The sequence below is a fragment of the Macrobrachium nipponense genome, chromosome 40 (genome assembly GCF_015104395.2).
Source record: "Macrobrachium nipponense isolate FS-2020 chromosome 40, ASM1510439v2, whole genome shotgun sequence".
Taxonomy (NCBI): domain Eukaryota; kingdom Metazoa; phylum Arthropoda; class Malacostraca; order Decapoda; family Palaemonidae; genus Macrobrachium; species Macrobrachium nipponense.
Window position 1 is genome coordinate 52,234,111 of NC_061101.1, and position 14,116 is coordinate 52,248,226.

A 14,116-nucleotide genomic window follows, 5' to 3' on the forward strand; every position below is an offset into this window, starting at 1 on the left:
CCTACAGAATTGCAAGTAGAAGGCTGTGAGGAATTTGCCAGTATCAGTTGATGGAATTATCATCAGGAGCACTTTAAGCACAATGAAATTTGGTGTCATTCTAGAAATTGTAACAACTGTTTATAAACTTTGCTAATCAAGTCAAATCAACCTAAAGAACGAGTCAAAATAACTGTCCCTAAACAAGATGGTTTATCAGAGTAAGTTTCGTTGACACTGCATACAATTCTATTTTATGAAATGTTCGGATTTTTCTTTTTTTTTCTTCTAACGCTAAATTGGTGTCCTGTGTCCGTAAGTGTAACCATCTTCATCTCCTCGAATTATTACCAGAAGCTGCATACCAAAGACAGTCACTGAAGATTAGATTTTATTGGCAACTACTAGAGGCAAACGTTACTAATTGGAGTTGCTTCCACGCTTCCACGTGGTGGCCAGATTCAATCCTGTGTGACCAATTTTCAGCTGCGCTTGAGTGATTCCGCAGATGCAATTCAATACTAAAGTCAAAGATGCCCGTCAAAGGCTCCATGATTCTCTCCACTGCGCTCCGAGGGCTCTTTGTTCCACCGTCGACTCTACGAGGTGCGTTTTCGGAACCAAAACCCTTGACAGCGTAAAAAGGAACAATTTTCTTTTTTCTCTCTTCCTACTAAACTGTGGACGACGAGGTTCAGTACGTGTTTTGCATCTCAAATCATCTCTCAAGACTACATTTATGTCATTAGAACCAGAATATAAAATATGTCTATGTGTCAATTACTCTATTTCATTTTATTTCTTTTTTTATTATATTCTCTCAGGCGCATCAACTGACCAAATGGCAAGGTACTAACATTCGTTTCAGTTACAAATTACTTGCTTATTAAAGTCGGATTATTGAATAGATTTGAAAACTAGTTCTTCCCAAGAACAAATTATGCAAATATAATTTTTTTATAAAGAAATTACTTCTATTCTTGCACAATTTCATAGTTTATGCTTGTACCAACTAATGATTAACATGAATACTATTTAGTATTTCTTAACCTGGAAAGGGTCCTTTAAGAATCACTTACTTTGATAATCATGTCCAATAAATTTCCCAGAATGCAGAAATATGATAGTTATGTTTGATGCAGAAGATACATGAAAATTTAGTCAAAAGAACACGAAATGTTCTTGTTTGCAAGAAAAACTGATTAGAAGCTACTTCAATGGCCATGAATCTATCTCTCTCTCTCTCTCTCTCTCTCTCTCTCTCTCTCTCTCTCTCTCTCTCTCGTACACACACACACAATATACTAATTCTAATATATAATATATATAATATATATATAAGTTATATATAACATATATATCATAAATTAATATACTGTTATATATACAATTAATATCTATTATATAAATATATATTATCTATACATGTTATGCACATCTTTACATATGTGTGTATCTACATTTTAAAACATAATCTGAATAGCTTAGGACTTGAAAACAAATCACAGCAGTGCACACCAAACTGCAATCAAGTGCCAATAACAATCTATTTAATAAGAAGTCACAGGAACAATTTCACCACAGTATAATTTTACGATCAATGCCATCTGGAAACTACGCCACAGTTAATTTTATACACCTTTAAACTAACGTTAAGATCATTTAAAATTTTAAAATCGTCAGCATAAATTCTACATAAGAATAAATTTGAAAGAAATGAACACAAAGTCGTTTTGTTCGCCGTAAATTTCACACAAAAATAAATCGTAGAAAAATTAAATTTAAATAAGCACCATAAATCCGAAAGATTGACAGCACTAATCGGTGTGAACGTGATTAGAAATGTTGCCTGAGTGCATTCTGAAGAGACCGATTATTTCTTGTTATCTAACTATCAAAAGAGTGAATCGTTACCAGTGCTGAACATACAGCACAATTATTATAGTTCTATTTGGAATAATTCCAAACCAAAAGAGAAAGGAAAACATATCCTAAACAACGAGCGAGAGCTTTTCAATGACACTGAAACCCAAAACTCTCTCTCTCTCTCTCTCTCTCATATATATATATATATCCACAAGTGAAAAAAAGAGACATATTTATGATAAATGAATCACGTGCTAAAGTGATTACATATATATATATTATATATATATATATATATATATATATATATATATATATATATATATATATATATATATATATATAGATATATATATATATATATATATATATACCCGGGTTGTGTGTGTTTATGTGTATATATATATATCATATATATATATATATATATATATATATATATATATATATAATATATACATATACATATATATATATATATATATATATATTATATATATATATATACATAATTATAATTATATCAAAAGAGGAATAACGAGAAAAAAAGAAATTCTCAATGAATATAAAATAGCGATTTCCGAATAATGTTTAAGTAAATGCATATTTTCTAACACGTAGTTAGAACACAAAGAATCTATATTCTCAAATATTCTGGGAAACATAGAACGATACATGGCAGTTAGCGTTCACGCCTAACGAATATGTCGCATTAACTGTGTGGATATTGTAATTACAAATCTTTATTTGACCACCTACCTAAGGAAGGAAAACAGGAGACTTTTCAAACAAGACCAATGGATGTTAAGGCACGGCCTTCCGAAAGTCATAACGATTCAACTCCACTACTTTAGTTGAATGTTTTTCCTACCATATATGGCCGAATTAGGCCTCAAAATGTTATTTCCGAGAAAGTGCTATCATGGTAAAATGTATGAAAACATATTCCATCATATTAACGAACGGAAATCAATAAAATACTGGACTAAAAAAATATATATTACGCTATGTTAGTATCGATTGCAATAAAATTACGTGGGTTGGATGACTACTCAAGGCAGAAATAATTTTACTAATCCCAGGTAATATATGGCCCTTTAAAATACAAAATAAAAATACGGGTCCATTAACTACGGCTTATAAAAGGTGTGCTCTAATTTCTCAATAGTTACTGGAGATGAGAGAGAGAGAGAGAGAGAGAGAGAGAGAGAGAGAGAGAGAGAGAGAGAGAGAGACCTCCCGTGCAGGACATCAGAAAAAAAAAAAAAAAAAACCATTGTTCACTGTATCTAACTGCCTTGAAATTGTATTCAACTACCTGGAAATTTATATACCTCAGAAAATGGTTATGGTGTGGTATGCAGCCAAAGGAAAAAATAAAACAAAGAGATTGTTAGAGTAGGCCTCTAAAACTAGTAGATATTCCGGATCGTGTGATATTCGGTTTCCCACTTGCCTGCACACTTGATAGTGGTCCTACTAGCAGTAATAGCTAGCTAGCAGTAATAGGGCAGTAGACCCTGCCCCCAATGCCCCACCTCCTCGTCTACCAAGAACTTTCATTCTAATTATACTAATGTTCGTTCTGCCAAGAACTTTTCTTTTGATCACTGTCGTCCGAGTCTTAATTAATTGATTTGACATTTAAAGCTTCAGGCTGGCTGGTTTAAGAGTTCAATTATATCTTTGATATTTGCGCCATCTATATTTGGACTTGCCTCGCCACGGTCGTTCATTCTCCCTCCCTCCTCCTCATCTCGAACAAAAACACCGAGGGAATCTGAACCATGATGAGGACAAAAATAAAAATGAGTGCATGAGAGACAGTCGGAGCAACACTTATTGAGAGAGAGAGAGAGAGAGAGAGAGAGAGAGAGAGAGAGAGAGAGAGAGAGAGAGAGATAAGATTGTTTGAACGAAATGGATGAGTCTTACCAAAGCTAAATCTAACTCGTTATTTACCTATCACAAAATCCCAAGCAAACACAGATAATCATCGCAATCATCCACCAAGTAAAGATCACTAAACCTTTTGAGCGAGAAAAACTAGCTACGAGAGTGAGACAAGGAAGGTGCAGTTCGTTGATAGAGCAATACTTGCTATGGAGCTCTTTTAACTCAATACGGAATTTGCTTCATTCATAAAATTTTGCGCTGGCTTGATACTATATACTCTTGATGCTGTCATATATCAACAGGCTGCTCTGAAGATCAGTCGGTGCTAGCTTACGGCCAGCAGTCTTGAGTAACAAGTTTTATTTTAATATATATATAGTATATCATATATTATATATATTATTATAATAGTATTATATATAATATATATATATATATATATGATATTTCGCTCTATCTCGGAATTAATACATTTTCATGTACGTTAGCCGAAGGGAATTTTTTAGTTGATCCACGAGAGGAGAAATTATTATCAATTAAAAAAATTCCCCTTCGTTGTAATTCGAGGTACTGCAAATTGGATATTAAAAGGACATTTGTAGCTTGATGTATGTATATGAATCCCGGTGACGTGATAAAAATTTTATATAATATATATTATATATATATATATATATAGATATATATATATATATATATATATATATATATATATAATATATATATATATATATAAGAAATCACAAAAGTAAGCACATTTTTTTGTTTATTTAACACATCTTCGGGGCACAAAGATATGTTAAATGCACTTGCGTGCTTGGCACTCTGACTTTTCATTTTGAACTATCCAAGTGGCTTCAGAATATATATATATATATATATATATATATATATATATATATATATATATATATATAAGCATATATAATTTTTCCAAATGTATACCAGTTCCTAAAATTATGATGCCAGAATAAAAAGCAATCGGAATTTCACTTGACTTCACCCATGCTCTTAGTTCTAGATTCAGCTGATGGCTACGCTGTGGTCTATTCAATTTCTAAACTTAATAACATGAATAAAATTCTGATACGTTTCTCAATTCTCCGGACCAACATTTACGGACCAGGATAAGGGAACGGTCCAGTGTCCTTTAACGAGAAGGAAGATAACATGTCAGACACGGAGTGAGATTTATATAGGATTATATAAAAAAAAAACTCCAACTGCGATAAAAACAAATAAACGAACGCACACACAATAAGAACCTAGTAGTGCTGGTTAATTGATTTCTCCGTTACGATTAACCTGTCATTTAAGAGCGCTATCACGAGACAAACAGACAAGCCATGAAGTCTTTTCAAGTGGTCTGACAGACGCATCTAACAATATCTTCCCCGTGATCTTGTTTATGCCAGGACACCCTATCTCGTGGAGCTTTTGATCTCAAGTCTTCGCTCCTGATATCTCCGCAATTGGCCCAGCTGAAAACAGAGTTCCCTTCTTCAGAATACCACTTTAGGGCTCGGAAGATTAATTGAAAAATTATTTATCTGACCGTTATATCCGATGCTGCTGTCGACGGAACGTTATCTACCCTTTTCCCTATTTACAGATGATTTCACATAAAGGTCACGTTGCACCCACTGACTTCTTTCTACCTTCCAATTTTTAATCTCTTACAACGAATCTTCCTATTTTTTTGTCCTCTCTCTCTCTCTCTCTGTAATAAGCGGCCGAGCACCTCACACCGACAACTATGATATTAACTCTCGGAGTTAATACCATAGTTTAATGAACTTGCAAGCGAAACTTCATCAGATAAATATGGAAAATTGCTGCATTAGGGAGTCGCCTTTGGATATTAATTTTTAAACAAAATTTTAAGTTGACCAATCAGATGATAGTTTTTTTTCTCTCTTTTTTACCTGTGACAATTAGGAGGTTAGGAAGAACTTTTTTGGGCTCTCATAAACAACATATGACTGACTTACAAGGACAACTGGAGAAACAGTCTCCAGAGGGACGGGATTCAAACATTTTTGTACGACTAGTTAGCGGGGCCGGTGAGGCAGGGTGCCATGGCCCCAGACGATGTGACTGTACTCTAAAGTAACAGTTATCTAACACCGGTGTTTTTTTTACCGAGCTAACGCTCGAACTTTTTATTTCCTTTTCTTGTTATTTCCTATGTTGTTGTACCTGCCCTACTTGTCAGAACGTAAGAATTCACAATTCAATGCTTACCGTAAACTACCAACCGAGTAGTAGTTTTCCCGGATGTAATTTTCCCCCCTATCTTACCATATTCAGCAACGATTTGAAAATGGCTTAGTCTTGTTAGTTAGGTAGTCACTGAGTAGGGAAAGACCCTCTCTCCTTCACCCATCTTTAACCCCTAATGCTAATGAATTGGCCCGTCAACTATTAAGCACTTACGTGGGATTCCGCAACGGTGAAAAGTGCTTATAGATAATAGACAGACAGACCAAACTACTGTTTTTTGTAGTAAGATTGTGTTTTTAATTATAATATATTAACATTAGTAGATGTAGCAACAATAATACTGGACTCTGATTGATTATGAGACACAAACACACACATACATACATACATACGTGTGTGTGTGTGTGTGTGGTAGGAATACAGCTGAGGGGTGCAGCTTTATGTTCAAGTTTGCTATGTTCACGGATCGCTCACTGCCTACCGCACACCAGTTTACCCAGTTGTAAGTGGGTATATATACCAGTTTTCACCTGGATTAAGAAAGGCCAACCCAAAAGAAAAAAGATTTAAAAATGGCCTTGAAATGGAGCGATAATATAGCAGGTAAAACGAAAACTTCAGTCACATAGATATGAGAGTTCCGCGACGGTACTGCATATATTTTTAGTCTACCGACATACTTGTAACAAGAAGTGGAAAAAAAAGTTAAGTCTATCTCAGTTTTACCAGACCACTGAGCTGATGAACAGCTCTCCTAGGGTTGGCCCGAAGGATTAGATTATTTCACGTGGCTAGGAACCAATTGGTCCAACGGGACCTACTGTTTATTGTGGGATCCGAACCACATTATAAGAAATAGATTCCTCTGATTCCCCGTTGCCAGAGCCGAGAATCGAACTTCGGACCACCGGATTGGTAGCCGAGCCCGAAAACCACTGGTCCAACGAGGAACTAACAAGAAGTGGAACAAGTTGTAGTTGAGCAGTACGAACCTTAACGCTTATGGGGTTATTTGCTACATTAACAGACCTTGTACCTTTAGTTATTTGGGGTATTCAATATATTTCTAATAAACACCATTAACCAAGCTTTAATTCTAGTACAGAAAGAATCATTATACCTCTACTCTCATAGATTCACCATAAGGCAAACAGAACACGTGAGCTGAACAAAGTTTTGACAGTGATATTGCTAATCGAAGCAGCGGCTGACAGTGATCCGAAAGCTACCTTCAAATATCTGACAGTATTCAACCCAATCATGATTGTGTGACTCATTCATCGAATCAAATCATTATCTGACAGTGATAGAGCCAATCGAAGCTTCCTTGTACAAGAGAAAGAAAAAATAACAAGAATACTGAACAAAAGCATCCACCTCTGTTACATAAATAATCTCCCTGGTTCGAATAAGGCAAAAAACTACGAGAGGTAAAAGTTATGTGTACGGGGGATATATGTGACTATTTATAAACAGTTTTTATATAATCAGCATTTATAATACTCCTGAAATTTTTAGTAAATGTTTCTAAAAAGGATTTTTATACAGAATAAGTACAGAAAACGACAAGGTTAGGTAAAAACCGTAGCAGGAAATATGTCAAAGAAAGCAAGACCACTCACATTTCAGGAAGACCAGGAAAAAGTCAAGTAAACGGTTAAACAGCCCAGAACGCCAAGCAACCTTGATTTCAGACTGTGAACCGCTCAATTATTATTATTATTATTTGCTGTTAACTACCCTCTTTCTTCACCTGGCCCATTAACGAGCTAACGACCGTTGTCAACGATCTTCAACGGCTCTTGTTTTTTAAATTTACCTCTGTACTTGACGTAACTTATTGTTCATTTGGACTGAAGATGAACCCAGGGAAGGGTTCGAAAGCTTTCTGTAAAGTCTTCAAAATTATACACGGACTTTTTACACTTTGTATTATTGTGGACCCTTTAGAACATGATATATACTCTCGTGATAGAGAGTTTTTCCCTACTAATTATTATTATTATTATTATTATTATTATTATTATTATTATTATTATTATTATTATTGTTATATCAACAGTTTAACCAGACCACTGAGCTGACTATCAGCTCTCATAGGGCTGGCCCAAAGAATTGGGAGGAAATACCAGGTCTAGGCCATAGGCCTACAACTGGGACGAGATAAGTCTCTCACGTGATGATGAACGAATTAAAATGAAATTTAAAAGAAGCTTGTACAAGGTATATGCATTTTCACGAATACAAGTATACATTAAATACATTTGCTCTTTTTCAAACATAAAAAAAATAAAATAAAACCATTAAAATTTAAAATAAATTAAATACTAAAAAAAATTTATAATCACTAAATGCCCTATGGGCTTTTGTATTTTAATTATTTACTCATTTGTTTTTATACTTTGTCTATTAAATTACACTTTCTTGTAAGCTGCATAAAAAAGGGTCCTCTCGAATTACTCCTGAATGGCAGCAGAATTTTCCTATTCAATTCCTGATTAAAATCCCAAAATGAAAGAGAAATCTGCAAATGACTTCAAGACTTCCCTTCCAGAAGGAAAAGGAATCGGCCACAATGTCAACCTGCCCATAAAATGAATGGCAACCTCCTCTCTATTCTAACCGTGATGGACCTCTCATATGGTAACATCTAATTTATGGAGCAAAAGCAGTCATTACGAAAATATGGAAATCTTGGATACGTTCTGATGTTATATTTCCTAGCCTCTACGTGGTCACCTTACTTAGACAAAGGAACGCCAATTTTTTTCGTGAAATATCATGTTCGCATTTCTTAACAAAATTCTACTGGCCGGTCCTGCCATTCATCAATCATCCAAGATATTTATAAGTAAATAAGTAAGATGAGGATTTTCGTACCTGTTAAGACATACAGAAACAAACATCTGAGAAAACTACCTCCTTGTACGGTTAAGTCTTCGTGTTTTCTTACGCACCAAGATGGAGGACAAGCAGGTCAAATTACTATACTTGTTCAAGTTATCCCAAAAAGAAACAGCAGATCGTAACACATCGTAAAATAAAGTATACAGAAACATAATAACAAATGCACTATGCCAATACCTGTCCGTATATATTGATATAGATATATAGATAGATAGATAGATAGATAGATAGAATAGATAGATAGATAGATAGATAGATAGATAGATAGATAGATAGATTTATATAGTACCTGGCTTCTGCATATCTATACATATATATATATACAGGAAGGTTGGGGCATCTGGAAACGCCGTAGATTTAAAATGAAAATAGGATGGAGAAAAGCCAGCGTAACATCATACATGTATTTCCAAATTTTCGAGACTTTGGGTCTCATCATCAGGGCTGTAAAATATACAAAATATACAAATTAAAAAAGACTCTAGTTACATAATTAATAAAAAAATTGAAGTACATAAAAAAAGTTAAATTTAATAATAAAATTTAAACAATGAACTAAAAAAAAATGAAATAAAAAATATATATACATATATAAAAATTAAAAAGTGAAGAATGCTTAAAAGTTAGTACCTATCTCTATGGAGTTAAAAAACTGAGTGACGTTGTCTGGTTTGGAAAGGAGGACGTCAACTATGTATATATAGAACTGTGGAAGAAGTCTGACCATTTAATGGGGGCACAAGCTGTTTGATTGTTAACGACTCCAAAACAGAGAGAGAATAGTCATTGGGCGCTTGGGTGACATAAGGATTTTCGTATTGTCACCCAAGCGCCCAATGACTATTCTCTCTCGTTTTGGAGTCGTTAACAATCAAACAGCTTGTGCCCCCATTAAATGGTCAGACTTCTTCCACAGTTCTATATATAGCATAGTTGACGTCCTCCTTTCCAAACCAGACAACGTCACTCAGTTTTTTTGAACTCCATAGAGATAGGTACTAACTTTTAAGCATTCTTCACTTTTTAATTTTTTATATATATATATTTTTTTATTTCATTTTTTTTAGTTCATTTTTTAAATTATTATATTTAACTTTTTACGTTTACTTCAATTTTTATTAATTATTAATACTGACGTTCTTTTCTAAGTCCCTTTTAATTTGATATTTTGTATATTAATTTTTACAGCCCTGATGATGAGACCCAAAGTCTCGAAAATTTGGAAAATACATGTATGATGGTATGATGTTACGCGGCTTTCTCCATCCTATTCATATATATATATTATATATATATATATATTATATATATATATATATATATATCTAATATATATATTTATATATCTATATATATATATATATATATATATATATATATATATATATATATATATATATATATCTATATCTATAAACACACACACACACACATATATATATATATATATATATATATATATATATATATATATATATATATATATATATATATACACACAACAATATTTATGCTTTATGCTGCATACGAAAATCATACACGAGGGATCAGTTTAGCACGGCTATTGTCCGAGGATACTGAATACTGAATTCTTAATTTCTAAATAAATTATTGAAACTTGAATTATCAAAATGGTCAAGCTGTCATTCGCACAACTCTCGTCAATCAGCTCCTGTCAAGCAATGTCATGTTACAATGATCTATTCCAAAATGACTGTAAAACCAGATTTAAAAATCGTCTATAACATTCGACGTTAATTCCAGAAATATAAAATGCCGAGTGAAAACTAGAACCGCATACCTTCGCCGTCGTCAACCGACTAAATACAAGTTTTTTATGAACCGGTTCCGGTTAGTTGTCCGGACCCACTTGAAATCTTAATAGGTTGGGATGAGGTGTAACTTTCTGCCAGAATTTGTTGACGAAATATTCACTTCATTTCATTCGTATGTCAGCAATTCACGGCCCAAGTCCTGAATTTTCTTGAGGTTGCAACGAATGCAACAAATAATCGTACGTAATGCAGTCTATTCCTTCCTTCTCAGAGATATTCCGGTCAGGCAGACAGACATACATACACCAGTGAACACATCTAATTCAGGTTCCGTACACGAAGATGAATATATTTTTACCCCTTTTTTATTTTATTAATTATTTTTATACTTTTTTGTTGCTGTTCCCTGTAAATAAGAACTGGTATCGTTAACCCCTATTCCAAAGGGAGAGCAGGGAGCCCTCATACTGCCCGCCACCTACCAGAGATTCCTTTTTATTACTACAATACAGTGGCCAATCAATCGCTAGACCACCCTAGGGTCGCCAAGCACTCACAAGTCTCACTATATTAAAAAAAAACAAAAAAAAACATGAATTCCTTATTATGAGATGTTTTCAGCTTATGCTATATTTCTATGTTGCCAAAATTATACAGTATATTACTGCTGATTATGCATAAAAAATTGTTTTGGGTGGTATTTTCATTTTAATGCAAATATCCTAACCACCAATACTATCTCAAGACATTTATAACCAACTTTGCTGGCTTCATAAATAAATATATATATATATATATATAGATGTATATATATATATATATATATATATATATATATATATATATATATGTATATATATATAGACACACACACACACACACACATATATATATATATATATATATATATATATATATATATATATTAGAGAGAGAGAGAGAGATGAAAGAGAGAGAGAGAGAGAGAGAGAGAGAGAGAGAGAATTTTAACGATGTATTTTAAATGCTAGTGTCCCTGAGTGTCGCACTGGTGAAACCCAGCCCCAAAGGCTGCCATTGAAACCAGTTATCAGTTGATAAAGAAACTGTTTTATCTTTAGTGTGCCATCGTGGAATGTAACACAAATTTTTCTGATGAAAATATTCATATTAAAGTGTTTATTTTGTATCTTCTTTTTTTAGCCTTATAACACCTCTAACAAGAAAATTATTCGAGTTCCTTGCTTTTACACCTCGCAGTCAGTAATGTAGTAACATGCAACACATACATTACATACAATGTTATATAGTTATATACACTGCAGTGGGGTCCCGGTTATGGCTGGAGGAGCATGATTGAGGTCACCTGCTAAAAAGGTTGGGAACCACTGCTAGTAACAAAACTAATAAAATAAAAAGACGTTTGCAGTCATTCGAGTCAATCTTTCCGTTGCTGAGAATTCAGATGAATTAACCCAGAATTAAACGAAATTAATTTCGAGATATTTTAAGTTCTTTTCATATGCAAGAAAACTAAAGAACTGCTGGCAATACCCCACCATAGTTTCTAAAACACACTTCAAACACTAAAAACAAAACAATACTACTATTTCTTCAGCCTCTTTACAAAGGAAATGGAGAGAGAGAGAGAGAGAGAGAGAGAGAGAGAGAGAGAGAGAGAGAGAGAGAGAGAGAGAGAGAGAGAGAGAGAAAGAACCAAGTTTTTTGATGATCAAGTCTTGAAATTTCAAATGAAGAAAACTAAGAATCGTGGAAAACAGGAAAAAGGAGTGAGTTCCAAAGTGTTCGCAAGAATAACAGGACCTCTAAAAAGAGAGAGACTATTTAACTGTTCGTGATCCAGACCTGAAGAGAAAGAATAAAAAAAAGTCGAGCAATATGACAATGATATTTCAGATATGAGATTTAAGAATCTAAGAGTAGTAAATGATCATTTATAAGGTCTGAAGTGGACTTGATTTGAAATGCAATCTTACTAATCCATATTTAAATTTACCTGAATTAAAATGTTATTAGAAAAAAAGGAAACTGAATTGTATTCTTATGAAACGGAACAGACAAACCATATTTAAAGATACGATACAAATCAATATAGGATTCCCATTATTGATTGATTGATTATGAAATTTAGGTCTTCAAGACCAAGCGCCGGAACCCATCAGGATTATTCAGCGCCGGATTCCCTATGATCCTCCAGATAAACAGTGAAAGGCAAAGGCGGACGTTGACTTTGAACGCTAAAGAACGCTGAAAACTGAAGGACAAAGAAACGTGGAAAGTTCATATAAGATAAGAGAGGAACAACAGACGCAGAATGATCACTGTGGAAGACAGAGTAGGCGACAGAAAAGAGCCTTATAAGTGAATAGAACCCTAAGGAATCAGAAGTCGTAGCGCCAAGATTTACTTTACATAACAGTTCACAAAACTTTAACCTTTAGAGGGGGAAAACGCAGCCAAAAGCAGCAAGTTTTGAAAAAACAGACCCTCATCCAGAACACTTTTCAATGCCTCAAATACGTCGAGAGAGAGACAGACAACGAATGCCAAAAGAAGAAACACGATTGATTTTTCTTCGCTTAGGTAACAATTATCCTTAAAGAGGATGGCTATTTTGGTGGTTCAAGTGCCGAAGTTTTGAATGCTGTACAACTGAACTGAACTGAACATAGAATTTAGGCCCATGGCCAAGCGCTGGGACCTATGAAGTCATTCTGCGCTGAAACGGAAATTGACAGTAAAAGGTTTGAGAGGCGTAACAGGAGGAAAACGTCGCATTTGCACTATGCAATAACTGCTACAGAGGGTGGAAAGTAAGATGGAAGAAAGAGAATATGAACTGAGGTACAGTAAAAGGAAGGAAATGGGTTGCAGCTAGGGGGTCGAAGGCAGGCTGCAAAGGACCTTAAGCAATGCCTACAGTGCACCGCATGAGGTAAATGCTGTAAAGGCGTAAGAAGCATAATCTACGTCATGAAATTACACACATTTCCAAGATGAAGTGCAAGTACAACAAGTGCAATTTAACATTTAAGCGATACGACGGCCAACTGCATAAAGCCAGTTCGCCATATTTTATTTAGGATCGTAATTGAATACAATATAGAGCAATTAAGATGGTGTAAAATTGAACGAAGCTTAGTCTAGAGCTCCCATTCATTCATTTTAAATTTATACCAAATTATGTTATAATTATACAACAATCATTGTGTTCTTAGAACTAAGCAGATCGTATCTAGCAAGCTATGCTTGACCGCCCTTTGTCAGAGAGTACGAAATCAGACTTCCTTAATCTCAGGGCAAACATGTGCCTCATTAAATTTCCATTAGTTTCGTTCGTACTAAATTTGCATAAAATGGGAAGGAACTAGAAACTTATAGATATTATTCAGCGATTTATTTCGGGAAATAAATTCACAACGGATTCTACGTATGAAACTCTGTGAGTTTAAAAAGAAACCATTAAAGTT

At 34.1% G+C, this 14,116-nt stretch overlaps 1 protein-coding gene across 1 annotated transcript in view; it reads left to right on the forward strand.

Annotated features, from left to right (window-relative positions):
• Nucleotides 1-512: 512 nt before the first annotated feature.
• Nucleotides 513-14,116, forward strand: part of LOC135212244 (uncharacterized) — a 57,900-nt gene continuing 44,296 nt past the window's right edge. Inside the window, exon 1 of the mRNA XM_064245687.1 lies at nt 513-585. Within this exon, the coding sequence (XP_064101757.1) occupies nt 513-585 (73 nt within the window). The remainder of the gene's footprint in view (nt 586-14,116) is intronic.